Source organism: Chiloscyllium punctatum, chromosome 15 (assembly GCF_047496795.1).
Source record: "Chiloscyllium punctatum isolate Juve2018m chromosome 15, sChiPun1.3, whole genome shotgun sequence".
NCBI classification, from domain to species: Eukaryota; Metazoa; Chordata; class Chondrichthyes; order Orectolobiformes; family Hemiscylliidae; genus Chiloscyllium; species Chiloscyllium punctatum.
The window spans coordinates 33,929,062-33,953,674 of NC_092753.1; the positions used below are offsets into that span (position 1 = coordinate 33,929,062).

The 24,613-nt window shown below is 41.9% G+C and overlaps 2 protein-coding genes across 3 annotated transcripts in view; one reads left to right on the plus strand and one right to left on the minus strand.

The window, feature by feature from the left end:
* Positions 1-1,351: 1,351 nt before the first annotated feature.
* On the minus strand, positions 1,352-15,690 carry rwdd2b (RWD domain containing 2B). Its single transcript, XM_072584947.1, has 5 exons — positions 15,559-15,690; positions 9,305-9,533; positions 9,116-9,183; positions 7,546-7,905; positions 1,352-3,174 (listed from the first exon to the last, which is right to left on the minus strand). The coding sequence occupies exons 2-5, from the start codon at positions 9,494-9,496 to the stop codon at positions 2,922-2,924; spliced, it is 873 nt and encodes a 290-aa protein (XP_072441048.1). The 5' UTR covers positions 9,497-9,533; positions 15,559-15,690; the 3' UTR covers positions 1,352-2,921.
* usp16 (ubiquitin specific peptidase 16) overlaps positions 15,631-24,613 on the plus strand; it is a 29,784-nt gene continuing 20,801 nt past the window's right edge. The window contains exons 1-2 of one of the 2 annotated variants that reach the window (XM_072584943.1): positions 15,631-15,726; positions 20,660-20,749. In XM_072584943.1, the coding sequence (XP_072441044.1) occupies positions 20,689-20,749 (61 nt within the window). In that variant the 5' untranslated portion in view covers positions 15,631-15,726; positions 20,660-20,688. Of the gene's footprint in view, positions 15,727-18,077; positions 18,097-20,659; positions 20,750-24,613 lie in introns of those variants that run through there. The other variant, XM_072584944.1, reaches the window with a different exon arrangement.

A 24,613-nucleotide genomic window follows, 5' to 3' on the forward strand; every position in this document is an offset into this window, starting at 1 on the left:
GGTTGTTGAGAATGACACCTAGAGTTAGAGTTGTAAAGCAAGGAAACGGACCCTTCGGTCCAAATCGTCTACGCCAACCAGATATTCTACATTAATCTAGTCCCATTTGCCAGCATTTGGTCCACATCTCTCTAAACCCTTCCTATTTAAATACCCATTCAGATGCCTATTAAGTGTTATAATTGCACCTGCATCTAACATGTCCTCTGGCAGCACATTCTTTACAAGCACCACCATCTGTGTGAAAAAATGCCCATTCTGTCCCTTTTATATTTTTTCCCTCTCACCATAAATCTATGCCCTTTAGTTTTGGACTCCCTACCCTGGGGAAAAGACCTTGACTATTCACCCAATCCTTGCCCCTCGTGGTTTTATAAAGTTTTAAGGTCAGCCCTCATCCCCCAACGCTCTGAGGGAAATAGCCCCAGCCTATCCCTTTAGCTCAAGCTCTCCATCCCTGGCAACATCCTTGTAAGTCTTTTCTGGAGAGACAGGCCGCCTACTTGCCCCTAGGAACCCTCCAACCACAAGGGATGAACTCAGATTTCTCCAGTTTCCTCATTTCCCCTCCCCCCAAACTTGTCTCAGTCCCAACCCTCGAACTCAGCACCACCTTCCTAACCTGCAATCTTCTTCCTGACCTCTCCGCCCCCACCCCCACTCCAGCCTATCACCCTCACCTTAACCTCCTTCCACCTATCGCATTTCCAACACCCCTCCCCCAAGTCCCTCCTCTCTACCTTTTATCTTAGCCTGCTTGGCACACTCTCCTCATTCCTGAAGAAGGGCTCATGCCCGAAACGTCGATTCTCCTGCTCCTTGGATGCTGCCTGACCTGCTGCTCTTTTCCAGCAACACATTTTCAGCACTGATCTCCAGCATCTGCAGTCCTCACTTTCTCCTAGAAGTCATTAACAAACTGACCTGGTTGGCAGGAAAGCCAGGGATGTTGGCATAAGAACACGTAAGAAAGGTTTTGGAATAGTTATGGGGGACAAATCAAAACCTGGCAATTGAGTAAAAAAGTCAAGTCACCACAGTGTGAGAAGACGATAGGGCTGCTCTTGCATTAGTCACTTGGTGTTGAGTTTACCTGAGAGTCACCACACCTCAGGCAAGGGGTGGGATTGAGGAGAGTCCTTCATGGTAACTTCAGCCCAGACAGGAATTGAACCTACATTTTGGTATCATAAACAAGCCAACTGAGCTAACCAGCCCCCTGAATTTAGTTGATTAAGATCAGGAATTGAAAGGGTGTTATGACAAGTAATTAGGAGGAGAGAAAAGATAGATTAGGTGGGTTGTTGGAAGCAAAGTCTATTGAAACAAGTTATTCTTGAGAATGCGAAAAGAAAATTCAGCATCACTTTTATTACAAAAAGTATCTATTTAGAAACATAGAAAATCTATGGCACAGAAATTTCAGGGAATACCTGTAGATTTTATATTGATGCTTCAAGAGGACATTCAGCCCAATGCCTCTAAACGAGCTGAAAAAGAATTATCTAGCCTTCTGATATTAAAGAGTTAATTTGCTCTGCTGACCTGCAGAAAATTGGATGTTCCGAGGCTAGGGTGGGATCCATCTGACTTACAGATAGATTGTAAGGAATTATATTATCATCTCCTATTATTCAGACTCATTTACATGGCCATTTCCTTGCCATTCAAAAGCCTATTTATATTTTCATCCCCTATTCAGAAATCAATAACAACATTACATTTGGAATTTGACTACTCCCAGTAGTTAAAAAAATACACTTCACACCAGATCTGGCCACGAAAGAATGATTTGTATTACATTGTTTCTGGAGATTATGTGTTCGCTGCATTGTGTCTTGAGTGGCATGTGACTGTGAGGGAGTGGCTGAGGATTGTCTTGTGAGCATTACTGACTGATGAAAAGATTTTGTATAAAGGAAGGACTGTTTCCTTTGCTCAGAGAGAACTTCCCAGAACACACTTCGCAACCATGGTGAAGAGTGGTCAGGGTTTCTCCAAAGCTTGTATTGTACTGTGCTTAATAAAATGTTCCTTGTTCACAGAAGTTGGTGTGTTGAAATTGTATCAAGTGTGTTAGAACCTCAGAAAAAAAAGAACTTAACAGTCTAATACCACTTTGCAGCTCTTCATCTGTAGCCCTGGAAGTTATGGGAGCTCAAGTTTATATTCAAATGTTGTTTGAATACTATCAGTTTATAACTTCTAGCTTCTATAAGCAGTTTGTGATAATTTTCCATAAATCAAACTGTTTGTAAATAATAAAAACAATGCTTTTTTGAAAAAAGAATAATTATAGCAAGACTCTTAACCTAATCAAGTAGTCTAGATAACAAATCTAAAAGACTTTTTATGACTATTACCATTTGGAATATTACTATCCTCAATACAAATTAATTGAATATGTTCCTGCTAAATAGTTTTGCAAATTATCACAATTGATTAATTTAACTTTGTTTTTGAGAGGTTATCTTTGGTAGGAATTACAGTTAGTGTTTCAATACATATAGATACTTCTCTGGCATTGATTAATTAACCAAACATCTACTATAACCATGACTAGATATGTATAATCATAGATTAAAGATTGGAATCATAAGATTGCTAAACTGATTCAAAACTAAAGCAACATACAAACAATTAAAAATATTAAGTAGCTAGTTGAATAAATGAATTGAATAAATTCATCATTTCAAGAGAGCTGACAAAGGCACAACTGGCTGAATAGCATCCTTCTCTGCTGTAACTAATGATTCAATAATTAGGATTTTTCATAAATGTAACCAGATTTCTAATGTTCGTAGCTGATTAGGTTATTGGATTGTATTATTTGACTGGAAAACCTTGACAGCATGGCATAGTACATTTGATCATATTTTTTCCTTGTTATAAATGTAGAATGTTGTAAGTACCCAAATAATTTACAATGTTCTTCCTTCAACACCAAAGTACAATTGAAAAACATCTCCACATTCCTTTTCATTTAAAAATTGGTACAGTTGTCCCAAATCCATATGATTTCCCTTGGTACCATGTACATCAAATATTTTTTCTTCAAAATCAGTAAATTTGCAAAACATTTGCATTGCAGTCTCCATGTCAATATTTGTGATGTCCAATATAGTATCTTCTCTGTGGCGGATTAGAATCCTCTTCCAGGTCAACCGTTTGGCTCTGGAAGGAGATGAAAATAGGTTAGAATGAGATGGAACACTTGATATGACTGCTGGCACATCAAAATACTATTTGTGGTTTTGGAATGTTTGTATCTAGCATATCGCCACTTAATTCCCACTGTTAGTGATATACACTGGGAACATATCAAAGGTCAGGCCAGCAAGTTAGTTAAATACAATTTGCCCATATTAAATTGTTGCTGAGATGCATTATTGGTCCTTAATTTTCCAAGTGCCAATTAATTTTCTTCTGGATTAAGGGCTTTCACATGTTTCGCGCCACGGTCATTGGATTGACTTGATCTGATAGACAGACTTATGCTTCACATTTTTTTGGAATAGGGCATAACATTTACAATCCTCCAGTGCTTTGAACTCACTCCCATATCTCAGGAAAATCAGAAGATTGTGGTTAAAGTCTCCATAATTTCCATTATATTTCCCACAGTGAATTAAGATGCATCCCACAAGTTACAATGACCATTCTACTTTGATAATTGTCAACCATTCAAGCACCTGTTCTGTTAGGCTATTATCATGACTACTTCTTCCTTCACTGCCATGTTATTAGCAGCCTCATTTCCAGTAAAAAAAACTCATTTAGTATTTCAGCTGTGCCCTTTACAAGAGCATATTTTTGGCCTTTAATTAATTCATCCCCACTTTACTTGGACTATCTATATATTTTTAAAAAGTCATTTGGAATGCCTAATTGTTGGGTCAGCATAGCATACTGTCTGAGTCAAGAATGGTCCTGTTTTATGGATACCTGAAGGGAGAAAGAGATCAAATCAGTTGTGGTAGATTTGTTTTTTTCTCATATCTTTTCATTGTTGGTTAATGGGAGAATTGAAATATGACCATGTATGGCCAAATAGAGATCTAGCTCGGAGATATTTGCACGAGAAATGAGTAAAGGACTTGTGGGTTTAATTAGAGATTTCCGGTTGAAGTAAAGTGACAAATACTGAGGTTCCAAGCAGCAGATTTAAGGTCTGGAGAAAGTGAAACCGATAAGATATTAGACAAATGATATCAGTACAGTAATTAGGAATGGTGACTGTGATAAACTTCAACAAATTTAGTAATTTTAGCAGGTTTAAAATTGGGTAAATCCCCAGGACTAGATGAGATGTATTGTAGACTGTTGTGAGAAGGGGGAAGATTGAAGGGACCTTAACATTAATTTTAAAATCCTTTCTGCACACCGCAGAGTTTTGGAAGACAACTATTCTGATACCATTATTCAAGAAAATAGTAGGGTTAAACCATGGAAATACAAGCCAGCAGCATCAATAATATGGAAACTTCTGGAAAAAAAATTGACAAGCAGAATTTTCATCTACCTGAAAAGACAATGATTAATCATGGATCATCATCATGATTTTGTTAAGGAGAGATATATTTATGAATGAAATTTCATGAAAAGACTTCAGTAAAGTATTTAACAAAATGTAACATAGAAGACTGGTCAAGAAACTAACAGCCTTTGGGATCTAGGCAAATTGTCAAATTGGATCTAAAGTTGGCTTTGTGGTAGAAAGCAAATAGTACTGGGTGAAAGTTGTTTTTTGACTGGAAGCCTATGTCCAGGGCAGACTGCAGGATTTGGTGCTGGGTCAGTGTAAGTTTCGTGATGATCTAGTCAAGAATATATAAGGTTTTATCAGTAAGTTTGCACTTGACACAAAACTTGGTGGTGTGATAAATACTGAGGAGAAAAACTTTAGACTGCAGGAAGACATGGATGGGCTATGCAGATGGGCAGAATAGTGGCAGATGGAGTTTAAAACTGTGAAGTGATGCATTTTGGGAGGTTTAACAAAGCATGGGGGTATAAAGTTGTTTGGACTAGCTTAATATCTGGTGTGCTGGGTCAAAGTCCTGGAATTCCCTCCCAAAATGGCCTTATGAGTCTACCTAAAGAACATGGACTGCAGCAGTTAAAGAAGCCAGTTTACCAATGGCAACCAGAGACCGGCAATAAGTGCAGGCCAGCCACTGATGTCCACATCGCACAAGTATTTTTTTAAAAGTACATATATAACATTATAGGATGGGTGGTTAAGAAAACATATGGGACACTTGCCTTTATTGTTGAGGCAAAGAATACAAGATCTGGGATGTCATGATGGCACTTATAGGATGTTGGTTAGGCCACAGCTGGAGTACTGTGTGCAGTTCTGCTTGCCACACTATATAAAGGATGTGATTTCATTGGATAGAGTGCAGAGGAGATTGAGATGTATAAAATTATGAGGGAAAAGACATAGATGAGCAATTTAAACTATGTAGAATACAAGACTAGGGGCCTAGTGCTAGAATTAGTGGATTAGAATAGATAGGAGCTTGATGACTGTCATAGATGTGGGTGTGGCCTTAAGACCTCTTTATGTGTTGTAATGCTCTATGAACCTTTTGCTTTATATTGTGCCATTAATGTCATAAAACATTCCAAGATGCTGCACAAGAGCATTATAACGAGACACCAAGCCACATTAGGAGATATAAAGTCAAATGATTAAAACTTTAATCAAAAGTTAGAAAGGTGTAAAAGTAAAATTAAAAAAGGGAGTACTATAATGCAAGATAAAAGAAATGGAGGGTGTGAAGATAGAATTTCAGAGCATTGAGCTCACTAATTAAAGGCATAGCCACCACTGACAAAGCAATTAAAATTGCGATGCACAAGTCTCCTGAAAGACTGTAGAAATATCTAAGGGTTGTTTATCTGGAGGAGATTTCGGATGAAGGGAGAGGCTTGGCCATGGAGGTCTCTGGAAACAAGCTTGAGCTTTTTAAGATTGAATTATTGCTTAACCGTGAGTTAATGTAGGTGAATGAGCACAAAGGTGAAAGGGACTCAGTGTGATATAAGACATTGTCAGCAGAGTTTTGAATCCCTTCAGATTTACAGAGAGTAAAGTATGGGAGACTTGGCAGGAATGCCAAGGGAAGAGTCATATCTAGAGATTATAAGGGCATAGATGAAATATTCAGCAGGAAATGAGCTAAGATAGGGGGCAAAGGCAATTGATTTATGGAGGGGGAAACAGGTGGTCTTAGTGAGGGCATAAATGTGTCTTCAGAAGTCATCTCCAGGTTAAATGTAATACCACGATTATGAACAGACTGATTTAGCCTCAAACTGATGCCAAGGAGAGGAATGGAGTTGGTGGTTAAGAAAATTTGGAGCGTGGGCTGAAATCAACAGCTTCAATCTTCCCAATATTTAAGTGGGAAAATTACTGCTTGTTGCATAAGTAGTCTGATAAATAACCAACAGTGGAAGCATCAAAAGTAGAGGCAGTGATGTAGTCGAGTGTTGTCAACGTATACATGAAAATTACACTGATTTTGAATGATGCCACTGAGGGCAACATGAAATGAGGAACAGGAGGGGCCAAGGAGTAGCAAGTAGGAGGAAATGCCATTGCAGGTGATTCTATGGCTGTAGATGGATAATTAATGAAATCAGATGAGAGTAGTCCCACCGAGCGGGACAACTGACGACTGACAACTCAGGCGACTGACTGTGTGGAGTTTGCACATTCTCCCCGTGTTTGTGTGGGTTTCCTCCGGGTGCTCCGGTTTCCTCCCACAATCCAAAGATGTGCAGGTCAGGTGAATTGGCCATGCTAAATTGCCCGTAGTGTTAGGTAAGGGGTAGATGTAGGGGTCTGGGTGGGTTGCGCTTCGGCGGGGCGGTGTGGACTTGTTGGGCTGAAGGGCCTGTTTCCACACCGTAAGTAATCTAATCTAATCTAAAAACTGTGGAGAGGAATTGGAAGAGGATAGTCTAGCTGACTGTTGTAATCTGATAAGATAACATTCGTGACTTTGAATAGAAGTATTTCAGTACTGCACAAGGGTGGAAACCCAAACTGAAGGGATTTGATATGGAGTTTATGGAAAGATGGCCATGGATTTGTGATGTGATGATATGTTCAAAGGCTTTAGAGAAGAAAAGGTAGTGGATAAATTTTTTTTATACAAAGGGTAATTACAGCAAATATAAAGAAGAGAGAACCATTGACAGTATGAGTTAACACAGGGACAAGAAGGGGACATTGATACAGCAGCTGTTTAATGGAATTACGGTTGAGGGAATATAAGAGGAGACAGAAAAGTTCATAGCTAGACATATAACTAACATTTGTACTGTGTAAATTCAAAAATGTAGCACCACAGTAGATAGACGCTAAATGGAAAAAAAATGTTCACCGAAACCAAAATAGCATGGAAGGGAGAAACAAATGTCTACAGACCTATTAGTGGCAAATTTAATAATTACAATTTTGTTCCTTAAAACTGTGCATTTATTGATGGTACTTATTCTGATGCAGCCAATAATATATCAAAGTCAAACCTTGCCCAGTATTCTTCACATGCACTCTGTGGCCCTTCCACACAAATCACACCAGGTTTGCCAGGCATACTGAAGCCAGTAAGTGAAAGTTCTTTTGCCCACTCAAGAATATTCTTTCTCTTTTCTTTGTTATAGATGTGATGACTGTAGATCCAGAGTCGGGTACAAGTTACATTTTTGGTTCCGGCAGGTTGTCTGTTTTCAGTTGCAATAGTTTGTTTACTCATGTATTTGGCTGCATGGTCTTTGATCCATTCAACTGCATTCAACATGCAAATCTCACCACAACAATTTTGTCTTAGATACTCATGAAGGTCTATATTTAATTGTGCTTGCTGTGTTCTGTATAAAGCATCTGATCTGGAAACAAAATATCAGTTACTTTAAGAAAGAACATAAGTCTTCAGAACAGAGTTGAACAAATATTTTGAATTGATTTGTCTGTGCAGAAGTACTGAAAACTAAATAACTCCAGATTAAATACATTTTTACATAATTATAGAAATTGCAGAAATACCTAGCAGACTTAACAGCATTTGGTAAGACAGAAGGTAGATAAAATATTTTAATTAAGGATATTTTTACCACAATTTATGATGGAATTTCAAAATCCAAAATATTATCTCTGTTAACCTGTTTCAAGATGCTGATGGATCTGTTAAATCTTCTTAGTATTTTCAGTTTTTATTTCAATGTGTGCTTTATAAAACTGTCAAATTTTACTGGTTTCCATGATGATAAACCACACTTTGTTATCAGCAATCACTTGCTAACAAGTATGATTATTTATTAGGAATTATTAAACCACTTATACTACACAGTGGAAACTGCAACTCCAAGTTTTCTATAACAATCACATTGGCAGACCTGACAGAACCTTGGAGTGATGACTTTCAGCAAATTGCTATGAATAGAACCTCGAAAACGTCCATAGGAAGGTTTCACTGCTGACCTATTTGGATTATTTATGCTACATACTTACCTTGAAGACAGCTCAAACACTGAGGTCAACCCTTTAAAGGAAAAGAGGAATATGAACATCAATGTTTCGCTGCTCTAACATTGACAGTATCCAATGATACTGTCTCATTACGTGAGCTGAGCACAAAAGTTAATTGATGTCACTCACCAAGCACATTCAGGATGCTATTATCCTGGATTTTTTTCAATATTGCTATCAGTCTGAATATTTAAAATACCAGGACAATTGCAATACTCCTTTGGAGGGGCAAAAATATGGAGAGCAAGCCACACAGCTTCTAGCTGCCACTGAGCCATAATAGCAGCTTCCATTGTGTGCAGGAAGGTATGGGAAACTGCAAGAGAAGAAACTATTTGTCTGATGAAACCTGACAAGTTCATCACAAAAACGAGTTTCTTGTAATGTGAATTATGGCAAACACAAGCAGTTCACATCTGAAACTGAATCTTTAAACAATTCCTAGTTAACCAACACAATTTGAATATATGTTTTGCTTAAGGTATTTCTTTTCTACCATCTAATTTGAATGATGATTTGACTTTTCCTTAAAATAAACTGTTTACAAATCCATTCATGCCTATACTGTACCTTATTGAAATTTCTGGAATCACTGCTGGATATTTTGGAGGAAAGGAGCAAGATAATGCACAAACAACCTATAACAAAAAAGTAATGAAAAATTAAAGAATTAAAGGAAATTATTTGTCATGTACAAGTATTCAAAACAGTCAAATGGATGCACATTACATAAATCATTCTAATATAGACAATACCAACATTAGGAGTATCCAGCTGGAGTTGTACTGTGTATTGCAGTCTTGAGGTTGGTGGGGTCAGAATCTTTCCCTGCACGTATTCTTTGAGATCTACTAAAGCCAACTGATCATCCACTAAAAGTTCATTTGGAAACATGCTGAGCAGTAGTTCCAGTTCAGATAGCTGGGCTTCAACATTAGCAGGACTGGTCATTTTTCAAAGTATGGCTCTCAAAAGTATGATAACCAAACTAGAAAACATAAAAAAAGGAAGTTAACATTCTGCATATCAGTTATCCGTTAGATTTAGATTAGATTACTTACAGTGTGGAAACAGGCCCTTCGGCCCAACAAGTCAACACCGACCCGCCAAAGCGCAACCCACCCAGACCCACTCCCCTACATTTACCCCTTCACCTAACACTAGGGGCAATTTAGCATGGCCAATTCACCTAACCTGCACATTATTGGACTGTGGGAGGAAACCGGAGCACCCAGAGGAAACCCATGCAGACACGGGGAGAACGTGCAAACTCCACACAGTCAGTCGCCTGAGCCGGGAATTGAACCCGGGTCTCTGACGCTGTGAGGCAGTAGTGCTAACCACCGTTATTGGTACAGTTTAAGTTTTATAACATTTCAAGGGAAAATTCTCCAAAGCTTTCCTATATAATAGGCATAGAGGTGTCCATGTATGGAGTTTCCTTACTCCTGATGTAACTGCATGTAAGAAATGATTGTGGCATTATAGAAAAAAGATACTGTATTTTTAGAGAGAGTTACCAGCCATTGCATATTTTATCTGAAGCATAATCAAGCCCATTATCTGCAGTGAACTGGCAATGTAACAAAACCTGCACTCTCCCAAGCTTAGTTCAATAAAATTACTAATATCAAGTGTTCAGAAATGTCATTCCTAATTAATTTCATGTTTTCATAGCCTCAATGTTTCTCCAACTAAGTTTTTTTTCTCTCAATGTCGGTGGGTCTGGCCACATCCAAAATGTGTGTTCACATCCAAAAATCACCAAGTCTAATAAAAGGTTCAAATATTCAGCCATTTTTCAAAATATGACTTGTATTCCCTTACACTTCTAAGGTTGATAAATGATTTAATTTCTGCGTTTAAAATGATGATGGGATAATAATAGATCAGATGTGGCAAAGCTATTTCCTCTAGAAGACAACTGTAAAACCGTCAGTGACAGTTCTGAATGTTCCACCTAATACTTTCCAGTTATCTGCCAAAAAGGTAAAATTAATAATATCTGACTCATTGTTACCACTTTGAGTCCATCATAGATACTGTTTGTTACAGTAACAAGTGCAGGTTTAAACTGAAAGTGGCAGGTAACATTCATACCACACAAATGCCAGGCAATGACCATCTCGAATAAGACAAAATAACTACCGCCCCTTAATATTCAATGGCGTTATCGTCACTGAATACTTAGAAGGTTACATGAATAGGGAGGGAATAGGGGGATACATATCGAATTTGTTTTTTAGTTTAGTTATAACATGATGATCAGAATAGGCTTGGAGCGCCTGTTCCTGTGCTGTACTTCTCTGTACTTCTGTACTGTACTACTCCCCTATCAACATGCTGCGGGTTGCCATTGAGCAGAAAATGAACCAGGCTTGCCACACAAACATAGTGGCTATACAAACAGATTAGATGCTTGGAATACTGCAGTGAGTACCTCACCTCCTGACTTGTCAATGCCTACCCACAATCTACAAGGTTTGAGTTAGGAGTATGATGGAATACTCCCCACTTGGCTGGATGAGTACAGCTCCAACACACTGAAGAGGCTTGACAACATCCAGGACAAAGCAGCCTACATGATTGGCACTACATCCACTCCCTCCACCATTATCTACACACTGCAGAAATTCACCAATGATCCTTAGACAGCACCTTCCAAATACTGACCACTACCAACTAGAAGGAGAAGGGCAGCAGATATATGGGAGCCACTTGCACGTTCCCCTCCAAGCCACTCACTGTCCTGACTTGGAAACATATTGCCATTCCTTCAGGTACTGTTGGGTCAAAATCCTGAAATTACCTCTGTAACTACATTGTGAGAATAACCACAGCACTTGGATTGCAGTGGTTCAAGAAGCCAGCTCACCACCACCTCTCAAGGACAACTAGAGAACGTTCGCAAGACCCACATAGTAGAATTGAATAAAAAAGGTGATCTGAGTATCTTACTATCATGGTCCAATTCTAACAATATTATCAAAATAAATTCCATGTATACTTTCATTCCATCACCAAAACTGCTGATCTGTAGCTGCACAGGACTGCCCAACTCCAACATTGTCTGCTATGTGCTCATCTGTGCTTTCATGACCTCAAAATTCAATTACTGAAAAACTCTTGAGACTTAAATCATTTCCACAAACTTTTATGATCAATGTACTTCTCCAATTCTGGCTCCTTGAACAAGGAGAGCATTTGTTCTACAGCTAAGGTGAAGAATTAAAGGTTTTTAAGAGATATCCTTGCAATGTCCTTCCCTAAATTACTCTATTCTCCTTTAAGGTGCACCTTAAAATCTGTCTCTTTGACTAGGTGTTTGTTCATGATACCTGATATCTCTGTCTGTGATTTGTTGCTAAAAAAAACTCCTTTTGTTAAATTCTTTAGGACATATTACTGTATACATCTAACTTGTTTGCTGCTGGTTGCTAATAGGATCAGAAGATTTACTCTGAATTCCTGCAGCTAAACTTTTTTTCCTGGGCAAAGGGACAGACTGGTTTAATTATAAAACTAAAAGATTTCTCACAGCTTGAAATAAATTGCTGGACAAACTCAGTAGGTCTGGCAGCATCTGTGAGGAAAAAATAGAACTCACTTTTCAGGTTAAATGACCCTTCTTCAGAATAGTTCTGACACTGCTAGACCTGCTGAGTTTCTCCACAATTTCTGTTTTTGTTTCAGATTTTTAGCATCTGCAATTCTTTGATGCATTCTCACAAATTGACCTATTCCTGCATGGAGTTCACACTTGTGGATAAAAAGTGACTGATTTGTGTTAAATTTACAATGAGCATTTGTTCTACAGCTAAGGTGAAGAATTAAAGGTTTTTAAGAGATATCCTTGCAATGTCTTTATGAATTAGATTAGATTACGTACAGTGTGGAAACAGGCCCTTCGGCCCAACAAGTCCACACCGCCCCGCCGAAGCGCAACCCACCCATACCCCTACATCTACCACTTACCTAACACTACGGGCAATTTAGCATGGCCAATTCACCTGACCTGCACATCTTTGGACTGTGGGAGGAAACCGGAGCATCCGGTGGAAACCCACGCAGACACGGAGAGAATGTGCAAACTCCACACAGTCAGTCGCCCGAGGCGGGAATTGAACCCGGGTCTCTGGCGCTGTGAGGCAGCAGTGCTAACCACTGTGCCACCGTGCCGCTAAATTACTTTAGCTATTCCACCTTTCACATGCTAAACTGAAGGGATTGCTATCAAAGTTACTACTCTTTCTGTAGTTAAAATAAACGCTTCCAAGTCAATTGGAAACTGAATATTTTCAGACATACCTGCAAACCTATGATTTATGAGCAGGAATAGGCCATTCAGTCTCTTCAGCCTGCTCCACCATTTGTAAAGATTATGACTGATTCGAATGTAGCTTCAATTGCACTTTTTGTCTGAGAACATAACATTTGACTCCCCTGTCAATCAATAGGCTAGCAACTCAGCCTTAGATATATTCATTGTAACAGGCTCCCTACTCTATGGAAGCAAATCAACAGGCTAATGACCTTTAAGAGAAATATATTCTCATCTCAGTCCTGACCACTTCTTATCACAGTACGTCCTTGCGCACCCCCACCCCAAACTCTAATATTGCCCATTAGTAGAAACATCCTCTCAGCATCATCCCTGTTAAGTTTCTTCGTATTTCAATATGATCACCTCTCATTCAAATTCCTGTGAAGCCCCAACCTGGTCAACCTTTCCTCATAAGACAGGTCATTCATCCCAATAATACGTTGAGTGGCGTGTTTTGTGAACTGTTTCTAATGTAATCATACCCTTTAAGTAAGGAGATCAGAAGGGTACAGAGTACGTATGATGTGGTCTCATTAAACGTAGCAGTGCAGTAAAACTTCCCTATTTTTATATTCCATTCACCTTGCAGTGAAGGACAATGAATCATTTGTTGTACCCACATTCGAGCTCTCTGTGTTTCACTTCTCAGGTTCCTCTGTCAGAGTTCTGCAGTTTCCCTCCTTTTAAATGTTTTATTTTTCGATTCTTTCTAGTTCTTCAAGAACCTGAGAACTCTGTGGGAAGCTAGAGAAGTGATCGCTGGGCCTCTTGCTGAGATATTTGTATCATTGATAGTCACAGATGAGGTGCCGGAAGACTGGAGGTTGGCAAATGTGGTGCCACTGTTTAAGGAGGGTGGTAAGGACAAGCCAGGGAACTATAGACCAGTGAGCCTGACCTCAGTGGTGGGCAAGTTGTTGGAGGGAATCCTGAGGGACAGGATGTACATGTATTTAGAAAGGCAAGGACTGATTCGGGATAGTCAACATGGCTTTGTGCATGGGAAATCATGTCTCACAAACTTGATTGAGTTTTTTGATGAAGTAACAAAGAAGTTTGATGAGGCAGAGCAGTAGATGTGATCTATATGGACTTCAGTAAGGCGTTCGACAAGGTTTCCCATGGGAGACTGATTAGCAAGGTTAGATCTCACACAATACAGGGAGAACTAGCCATTTGGATACAGAACTGGCTCAAAGGTAGAATTCAGAGAGTGGTGGTGGAGGGTTGTTTTTCAGACAGGAGACCTGTGACCAGTGGAGTGCCACAAGGATCGGTGCTGGGCCCTCTACTTTTCGTCATTTACATAAATGATTTGGATGCGAGCATAAGAGGTACAGTTAGTAAGTTTGCAGATGACACCAAAATTGGAGGTGTAGTGGACAGCGAAGAGGGTTACCTCAGATTACAACAGGATCTTGACCAGATGGGCCAATGGGCTGAGAAGTGGCAGATGGAGTTTAATTCAGATAAATATGAGGTGCTGCATTTTGGGAAAGCAAATCTTAGCAGGACTTATACACTTAATAGTAAGGTCCTAGGGAGTGTTGCTGAACAAAGAGACCTTGGAGTGCAGGTTCATAGCTCCTTGAAAGTGGAATCGCAGGTAGATAGGATAGTGAAGAAGGCGTTTGGTATGCTTTCCTTTATTGGTCAGAGTACTGACTACAGGAGTTGGGAGGTCATGTTGTGGCTGTACAGGACATTAGTTAGGCCACTGTTGGAATATTGCATACAATTCTGGTCTCCTTCCTATCAGAAAGATGTTGTGAAACTTGAAAGGGTTCAGGAAAGATTTACAAGGATGTTGCCAGGGTTGGAGGATCTGAACTACAGGGAGAGGCTGAACAGGCTGGGGCTGTTTTCCCTGGAGCGTCAGAGGCTGAGGGGTGACCTTATAGAGGTTTACAAAATTATGAGGGGCATGGATAGGATAAATAGGCAAAGTCTTTTCCCTGGGGTCGGGGAGCCCAGAACTAGAGGGCGTAGGTTTAGCGTGAGAGGGGAAAGATATAAAAGAGACCTAAGGGACAATGTTTTCATTGCAGAGGGTGGTACGTGTATGGAATGAGCTGCCAGAGGATGTAGTGGAGGCTGGTACAATTGCAATATTTAAGAGGCATTTGGATGGGTATATGAATAGGAAGGGTTTGGAGGGATATGGGCCGGGTGCTGGCAGGTGGGACTAGATTGGCTTGGGATATCTGGTCGGCATGGACAGGTAGGACCGAAGGGTCTGTTTCCATGCTGTACATCTCTATGACTCTAATTGCTTAACGAATTTATGAACACATCAGAACACTGAACTGTCATCACAAATGATACCATTGTCGTTGCACTTTCTTCAGTCTCACTCTTGGCATTCCCAAAAAAAGTCATCACTTTCGGAAGGAAAGAAAAGCTTGACCAATGCCTGTATTTATGTGTGTAACTGCTACATTACAGTCCTAAACATCTTTGTGCACGACCATAAATGGCATTTTATGGATCATTTACACACTGAAATAAACACGACAATTATAAGACCTGGTTAAAGCCTAACTTAGATCGAAGAAAAATATGTCAGCGGAAATTAAAATTGTTCTAATTTAGTGAGGGGGATGGAATATTACTTAAATATAATGCCTGCCTGTAGCCTTACAGGTCAGTTATCAGCGATTTTTAGGTGAAGTGGAGCGGTGTTCAGTACCTGTTTAAATCACTCTCTCCCCGAGCCTCCCGGCCGCCGGAACCGCTGCTGATTGTTGGCACTTCCCGGACACCGTCCTTGCCACCCGGTCACGCATGCGCCATGGTGCACGCTGCTGACCGGCCTGGAGGTCCCGCGAGGCAGCAGCCCTCAACCGGAGAGCGGCAGGTAACAGGGGCTTGTGGGGCGGGGGGAAGAAACAGGCACCGGGAGGGACAGCTACTCCCTCCAAAACGGTGAGGGGCCTGGCGAAGGTGGGGGGGAGAGAGAGTGGATGGAGAAGACCCGTCTGGGCCTTGGGGTGGTTGGGATGGAGATGGGCTGATGGCCTGTGAGGGTGACAGAGATGAGGGGAGGAGAAGACCCCCCCCGGGCCTGGGAGGGGGTGGTGGGAGAAATGAGGGTAGGAGAAGGAAACGTGGGCTTTAGAGGGAGGGAAGGGAGAGGAGTAGAAGGAGGGTCCCTGGGTCTCGGGAGGGAGTAGAGAGGAGGAGGAAGAAGAAGAAGGGTGAGAGGAGGAAGGAAGATGGGGAGAGGGTTGGGGGGGGGAAGAGTGGTGGAAGGGTGAGAGGGATAGGGCGTGAGAGGAGGGTCTGTGGGGCTGGGGAGGGAGAGGAGGGGAATGGGATGGGATGGGATGGGAGGGGAGGGAGGCCTGGTGTGAGGGGAGAGGGGTGTGTAGGAGGAGGGCCCCTGGGGTGGGGAGAGGGGGGCCCGTGGGGCTAGGGAGGGAGGGGTGAGGAATAGGAGGGAAGGAGGAAGATGGAAGGGTGGGGAAGGGGAGGGGAGAGGTGGGGGATGGGTGAAGTGGAGGTGGGTGAAGGGGAGTGGGGGATGGGTGAAGGCGGGTAGAGGGTGGGTAGGAAGGGGTGAGTGGGGGAGGGGGGATGAGTGTGGGGGAGGGGGAGGGTCCCTGTGACTAGGCAGGGAGGTGTGCGGGAGGGGGAGAGGAGGGTCCCTGGGGCTAGGCAGGGGAGGTGTGGGGGAGGGGGAGAGGAGGGTCCCTGGGGCTAGGCAGGGGAGGTGTGGGGGAGAGGGGGAGAAGGGTCCCTGCGGCTAGGTAGGGAGGTGAGGGGGAGAGGAGGGTCCCTGTGGCTGGGCGCGGAGGTGAGGGAAAGGGGGAGAGGGGGGTCCCTGTGGCTGGGCGCGGAGGTGAGGGAAAGGGGGAGAGGAGGGTCCCTGGGGCTAGGCAGGGAGGTGAGGGGGAGGGGGAGATGAGGGTCCATGTGACTAGGTAGGGAGGTGTGGGGGAGGGGGAGAGGAGCGTCCCTGGGGCTAGGCATGAAGGTGTGGGGGAGGGGGAGAGGAGGGTCCCTGGGGCTAGGCAGAGAGGTGTGGGGGAGGGGGAGAGGAGGGTCCCTGGGGCTAGGCAGAGAGGTGTGGGGGAGAGGAGGGTACCTGGGGCTAATCAGGTTGTTGTGGGGGAGGGGGAAGAGGAGGGTCCCTGGGGCTAGGCAGGGAGGTGTGGGGGAGGGGGAAGAGGAGGGTCCCTGGGGCTATGCAGGGAGGTGTGGGGGAGGGGAAAGAGGAGGGTCCCTGGGGCTAGGCAGGGAGGTGTGGGGGAGGGGGAAGAGGAGGGTCCCTGGGGCTAGGCAGGGAGGTGTGGGGGAGGGGGAAGAGGAGGGTCCCTGGGGCTATGCAGGGAGGTGTGGGGGAGGGGAAAGAGGAGGGTCCCTGGGGCTAGGCAGGGAGGTGTGGGGGAGGGGGAAGAGGAGGGTCCCTCGGGCTAGGCAGGGAGGTGTGGGGGAGGGGGAAGAGGAGGGTCCCTGGGGCTATGCAGGGAGGTGTGGGGGAGGGGAAAGAGGAGGGTCCCTGGGGCTAGGCAGGGAGGTGTGGGGGAGGGGGAAGAGGAGGGTCCCTGGGGCTAGGCAGGGAGGTGTGGGGGAGGGGGAAGAGGAGGGTCCCTGGGGCTAGGCAGGGAGGTGTGGGGGAGGGGGAAGAGGAGGGTCCCTTGGGCTGGACAGGGAGGTGTGGGGGAGGGGAAAGAGGAGGGTCCCTGGGGCTGGACAGGGAGGTGTGGGGGAGAGAGAGAGAGGAGGGTCCCTGGGGCTAGGCAGGGAGGTGTGGGGAGGGGGAGAGGTGGTCACGGGGCTAGGGAGGGAGGTGGGAGGAGGAGAGGAGTGTCTCTGGGGCTAGGCAGGGAGGTGTGGGGACAGGGAGAGGAGGTCACGGGGCTAGGGAGGGAGGTGTGGGGGAGAGGAGGGGCTCTGAGGTTTGGGGTAGGAGAGAGGAGGGGAGAAGGAAGGCCCCTGGGTTTGGAGTTGGGGGTGGGGGTGAGGGAGAGAGTTGGGGAAGATCTGTTCCCTGGGGAGGGGGGCAGGTGGCAGCAAGGAGGAAAAGGGATCCTGGGCCTTGGGGGCTGGGGTGCAGGTAGGGGAGTAGAGAGGTGATGTTGTATCTTTCAACTAATACATGACGTATTTCTAATGTATTTCATTAACTGGTTTTGTTTTATAATTTTATGATCCTACTCTCCTCCTACAATGTACATTCTGCTTTTTCGAATTACATTGTGCTTTTAACATAATGGACTACCAGGTAATTCATGGGAAGCATTATAAAACAAATGATGCTGAGCCACCTGAGATATTTGGGCAGAAGGTTCAAAGTTTGGGAGAAGATTTGTAGCTCGGGTGCTTGTTGTTGTGGTTCTGTTCGCTGAGCTGGGAATTTGTCCTGGACCCAATATACCGGCCACTAGAGCGGACAGCTCGAACTGACAACCGGAAGCGGCAGAGACAGGCCACTATAAATGCCGGAGGAAACAGCACAGAAGCGCTTCACAGGAGGCTCCCAAGCACTGAGGATGTCACCTAGACAGGGGACGAAATGTTTGCAAGACAAATTCCCAGCTCGTCGAACAGAACCACAACATTGGGCAGAAGGTTTTAAGCAGCATCTTCAGATAAAAACAAAGCTGAGTGGTTCAGGGAGAAATAGTTTTAGCAGCAGATGAGCTGAGGTAAGGTGGAGTCAGATCTTGCAGAAGCAGAAATTGTGGTTTTAGTAACGGGGTGGATATGTAACCAGAAGCTCATTTCAGAGTCCTATGTGGTGCCACGTTATGAATTGTCTGGTTCTACCCCAGCTGACTGCTCAAAAAAGGGATGGGCAAGCGGCTAAGGAGTGGAGTTTGTATTGCAGGCTGAAGGATGACCTTATAGGGGTTTACAAAATTATGAGGGGCATGGATAGGGTAAATAGGCAAAGTCTTTTTCCTGGGGTTGGGGAGTCCAGAACTAGAGGGCATAGGTTTAGGGTGAGAGGGGAAAGATACAAAAGAGACCTGCGGGGCAATGTTTTCACACAGAGGGTGGCGTGTATGGAAGGGTGGAGGCTGGTACAATTGCACCATTTAAAAGACGTTTGGATGGGTATATGAATAGGAAGGGTTTGGAGGGATATGGGCCGGGTGCTGGCAGGTGGGACTAGATTGGGTTGGGATATCTGGTTGGCATGGACGGGTTGTTTCCGTGCTGTACATCTCTATGATTCTATAAATGTATTTTCAAAAACCTCAGCTTTTTCAAATGCAGTCAGTTGTGTTTGCATTCTTACCTTCTAAAATGTCTCCTCTGCATTGGGAAGATCGGACACCAACTCACAATGTTTCAGAGAACATTTCTGGGACCCATGCACCAAACAACCTCACCGCCCTGTAGCCGATTAATTCAACTTCCCTCTCACTCTGCCGAGGACATACAAGTCCTGGGCCACCTCTACTGCTAAATCCTAGCCACACGATGCCTGGATAAAGAACACCTTCTGCCTTGGGATCCTCCAACCACATGGCATCAAAATCAATTTTACCAGTTTCCTCATCTCACTGTAGTCTGTAACTAAATTAATGTAATTCAAGGCTCCTTTTCTCTACAAACTACAGCCTCTTCAAAACATCTATTTTCCATTGTCTGCTTCCACCTCCTCAAAGTCTTTAGTTACATTAATTCTCCAGGATGGTATAGTAACTTTGTTGCATTCTTAAGTAGATCTGTGAAGTAGAGCATTGTGCTCCACATTTTCTTGAGTATTCATTCTTCTGAACTCAAAGGGTACTCTTCAGAGCTCCAAGAATGGAAGCAGTAAAAGGCGATGAGTAATTATTAGGAATGAGCGTTAAAGGCAGAGGGAAAGGAACAATTTTGCAAATCAACAGTATTAGAGATGGTGGAGCCAGAGAAATAAAATAAAGACTTACATGTATGTAACATCTTGCCGAACCTGAAAAATGTTGCAATCTGTCTTAAAGCTAATCAAATGGTTTGAAGTTATAGTCGTTGTCGAAGAAAAGTTAACGCACCATTTGTACACAACATTGTTCCACTAACAACATTTTTTTGACAATCTGGTCTTTGTTATGTTGGTTGAGATTTAAATGTTTGTCAGGAGACTAGGTGAATTCTCCTGCGATTTTTTTTGTCACAGTGATGTGGAACTTTTTTTTACATCCATCCAGGCGGGCATGTGGAACCTCGGTTAAGATTGCATTTCCAACAGACTTATTTTGCACAATTCAGTACTGCGTGGAAATGCGAGCATAGGTTTTGTGTTCTGGTACATGGGATGAAACAAACTTCTGACTTGGAGGCAAAAATACCATCACCAAGCCATAGTTAATGCACTAAAGGAGTTAGGAGTTTAAGGGTGAATTTGTGAGAAACCAGGGAGAGATTCGTTCCCTCTGTGAATGACTAAAGTAGTGAGGTTTGGAATATAACAGAAAATAATGTGAGGCAGATGGGAAAGAAATCGTGATGGTATGTTTGAATGTCAATTTTGTGCCCTGCTGAAAATTCCAATATACTCAACAGCCTGTTTTTTTTTCAGAGCTTTTAGTTGTTCTGTCTACTACATGTTTGTGAAATTATTTTTAACATAATAACACAATGAACCTGAAGTTAGTGAAGATTTTTTTGTATCAGCCTGTTCAAAGATGTTATGACATGACTCTGGAGCAGGTCAGACTTAAATTTGGACCTTTTAGCTCAAAGGGAGAGATGCTACCACTGTCACAAGAGCTGTCCTGAAATTATTGTATAAAACCACAATTTTACAACTGATTAATTTTTTATTTGTCTTTCTATTTTTTGAAACATTATAGTTGAAGAATACTGTGGCAGAAACATTGAAATGGGAAAGAAAAAGGAAAGACAAAATTCTTCACAGGATGATGAAGCCTCTGAGAGCTGCGGTAAGAAAATGCTGCTTTGGTTACAAATTGTAGTGAAGAAAAGTGAGACTTAACTGCAAAGAAGATGTCACAAACCTGATTGGCCAAATGGCTTCTCCTGTGCTGGACTGTTATATAAACTTGAAGTGCATTTTTCTTCCATTTTTAAAATACTTTTTAATTAAAATCTATCCTGTGCATCAAATAATTTAAGGTCAACTAAACCAATTATCAAACCTCAGAACAGTTATTGTTAAAAAGAAAATTGTTAAAAAGAAGCTACGTTTACCTAGAATCTTTATTTTATTGTAAGTGTTTACTGTTTTCTAAATAGTCATCAATATAAGACTTCTTTAGTTGGTTTTCATTACTGCTGTAAAGTTTCAAAGCAAATTGAGAATTTCATGCAATAAACTTGCTGTTGCTTGGCAGATTGACACAGCCAAGTATAACAGGATAGGTCCTGGAGATATCCACATTAGGCAGGGCATCATTATTATGCTTTCTTTCTGCAATATCACTCAGTTTCACTGAGAGAAAGCACTGTCCACCAATTTCAAAATTAGAATCGAGTTGATCACAGTTAGTACTCTGGCCGCAGAACTTTCTAAACAAAAGATTTCTAAACTTACAGACAACAACAAATTGAGAGTCAATGCTTAGGATGATTGGAACAAATTATAAGAAGACATTGGTAACTTTACAGAGTTGACGTGTTATTGTCCAATTTCAACATAATGAAGTATGAGGTATTATCTTTTAAAAAGAAAAAAAGAAGTCACATATTACTTGAAAAATAAGAACCTAAATGAGGTAAAATCGAAAAGGGATTTGGCAGTACAAATACAAAAGCCACTACAAGTTGCAACATAGATGAATAAAGCAATTAAAGGATGCAAACTACTGAGTTTTTAAAATGACAAATAGAAACATCATCCTAAAAGCCTATATGGAACCTTGGTTACTCTACACTTGGAGTACTATGTGTAGTTTTACTTTCCATTTTATAAAAAAGAATATGGCAATTCTGGGGAGCGTGCAAAAGAGATTTACAAGAATGATATCAGAACTGAAATGTATTGGGTCTCTTGAAAAGAGAAGGCCGAAAATTGACCTCCGAGGCCTTTGGCATTATGAAAGGGTTTGAAAGCAGACACAAAATGTTTATATTTAGAGAAGAGCAAAACTAGAGAGCATCAATATTGAGTTTCCTAGAAGTATGAGGGAATTCAGAAAAACATTCTTTACTCCTAGCTGAGCGAGAATGCAGAACTTAAGAAATAGGAATGTGCACCTATAGGACATAATTGAGGGAAATTTTATAGATGTATGAAAGAGTAGCAATCTAATAATGAAAGTGAAGGAAATGGAAGATAATTCTGATGGATAAAGATAGGATAAAAAGAGATGCAATGGAGCATAACAACCAGTTTAGCCTGTTTGAATCAAATTTACTATATTTGCACTGTATATTCTCTCTTTTTCAGTGACCAGTGACAGGAATTCACAAAGTCTAGGGTGATTGTAAAGCAAAGGGAACTTTGGTAGCACCCTTCGCATCTTAAAGTAATTCACTGCCAAAGAGGTACATTTGAACTGTAGTCACTGCAGGCAGAAGTATCTGCTAGTTTGAATACAGCAAGCTCCTACAATGTAATAAATTATCAGGAAGTTTAATAGTATTGGGAACACAATCCTGCTCTTCAGATAACACTATGGAATCTTTTATATCCACCTGAATAAACAAAGGGGAATTGGTTTAATGAGTAATAATCAGATGGCACTTCTGACAGTGAAGCATTCTCACAGTACAGAACAACCTCGATTATCCAAACGAGACGGGTGGGGATTACTTTGTTCGGATAACTGGTTGTACAGATAACATTTTTACAGGACCTTGAGATCTTGTTTGGATAATCCGAAATTCAGATAATTGATGTTCGGATAACAACCAAGGTTGTTCTGTTCTTAGAATCATCAGCTTTATGTTTTTCTTGGAGTAGAATTTGAAACCACTTCTTGCATTTCAGAGATATAGGTTTCTATCCCTGAATTAAGATTGATGTCAATATTAATGTGCTCTGTAGAAAATGTTTTAGTTTTTTTTAAATTTGCTGATTGCATTCTGCATGTTCAGTCCCAGACAGTAAGCTAAGCAGATTATGTAAATTTTGAATATTTAAACAACACTGTAACCAACTATTATAAGTGCACATGCCAATAGCTACGTCAGTAACAGTTGCAGTAAGAAGTGACATTGTTTGTCACTGACATCAAAGAAACAGTCCACAAAGATCTAGTGATTATTGTGGCATGGATTTCACCTTAGTCAAGTTAAATTAATGTTAACAATCAGCTGCAGCATTCAACAAGTGAAAGCACTAATTATCTTTTACATTTTAATAATTTTATTGTGAGTAAACTAAAAATTAGAATAGACACATGAGATTAAGGTGGAAGCTGAAATATCATGAAATTTTGTCATCATGAAGGTGTTTAACATTCCGCAAATATAAAATAATTTCTCAAATTGAGAAATTGTTCAGTATTTATAGTAAAGTATGCTGCTTATAATCCAAGTTACACCTTATTCAATAAAATACTACTTCTTCAGGGAATTTTACAAGACACACCATATAAAACATGGAAGTTCAAGTCAATTCTGTGATTTGTAAAATTTCCGCTCCTGAGATGTTCACCAAGAGGACCAGACAATCACTGGTAACATCAATATTTAACTGCATGTGTATGTTTGACAGGGATGCTTCCCCTCTGTTGTGAGTTAGAGCAATAACACAAACACTGACAGTTTCAAAGTCATTAACACACAAAATCCAGGTTAGCAATTTTTTTTTTGAATTATAGAATCCCTACAGTGTAGAAACAGGTCCTTCAACCCAATAAGTCCACACCAACCCTGCAAAGAATATCCACCCAAACCCATTCCCCATTACTCTATATTTACCTCTGTCTAATGCACCTAACGTACACATCCCTGAATACTGGACAATTTAGCATGACCAGTTCACCTAAGCTGCACATCTTTGGACTGTGGGAGGAAACCGGAGCACCCAGAGGAAACCCACGCAGACGCGTGAGAATGTGCAAACTCCATACACAGTCGCCCGAGGTTGAAAAGCTTTGACAAAATGTGACGTTCTCACATGGAATCCAAGAATCCGTGCAGTGTGGAAACGGCCCAACAGGTCCACACTGACCCTCCAAACAGCATCTCGCCCAGACCCGTCCTCATCCCCGTACCCTATCGCTGTAAACCTGCATTTCCCATGGCTAACCTACACATCCCTGAACAATATAAGCAATTTAGCATCGCCAGGCCATCGAACCTGCACATCTTTGGACTGTCGGAGGAAACTGGAGCACCTGGCGGAATCCCATGCAGAGAAAGGGAGAATGTGCAAACTCCACACAGACAGTTGCCCGAGGGTGCAATCGAACCCGGGTCCCTGGTGCTGTGAGGCAGCAGTGCTAACCACTGAGCCAACATACTGCCCCACCAGCAGCTTTGCACTGAACAAAGATTAAGAACACAATGAGAATTTGCAACTATCAGTCCATGTTCTGCTCAACCCAACATAAAGGTATACTAATAAATTATACTATTGGATGTAGGACACTGCAATGCTGTAACCTTCTGCCCATGCTTAGGATTACTCCAAGTTAATATAAGAGCACATTCAACACAAGTATATGACATAACACGAAAGTTGTTGGGCATATTAGCACCAGTTCGCATTAAATCTTGCATTACATTATTTGCTTCAGAGCAAAAATATACATTGAAATCAATAACATTGCACATGTAATTCAGAACCAAATTCACATGTCTTAAATTACATTTGCTATGTTTTTGAATTTATTACA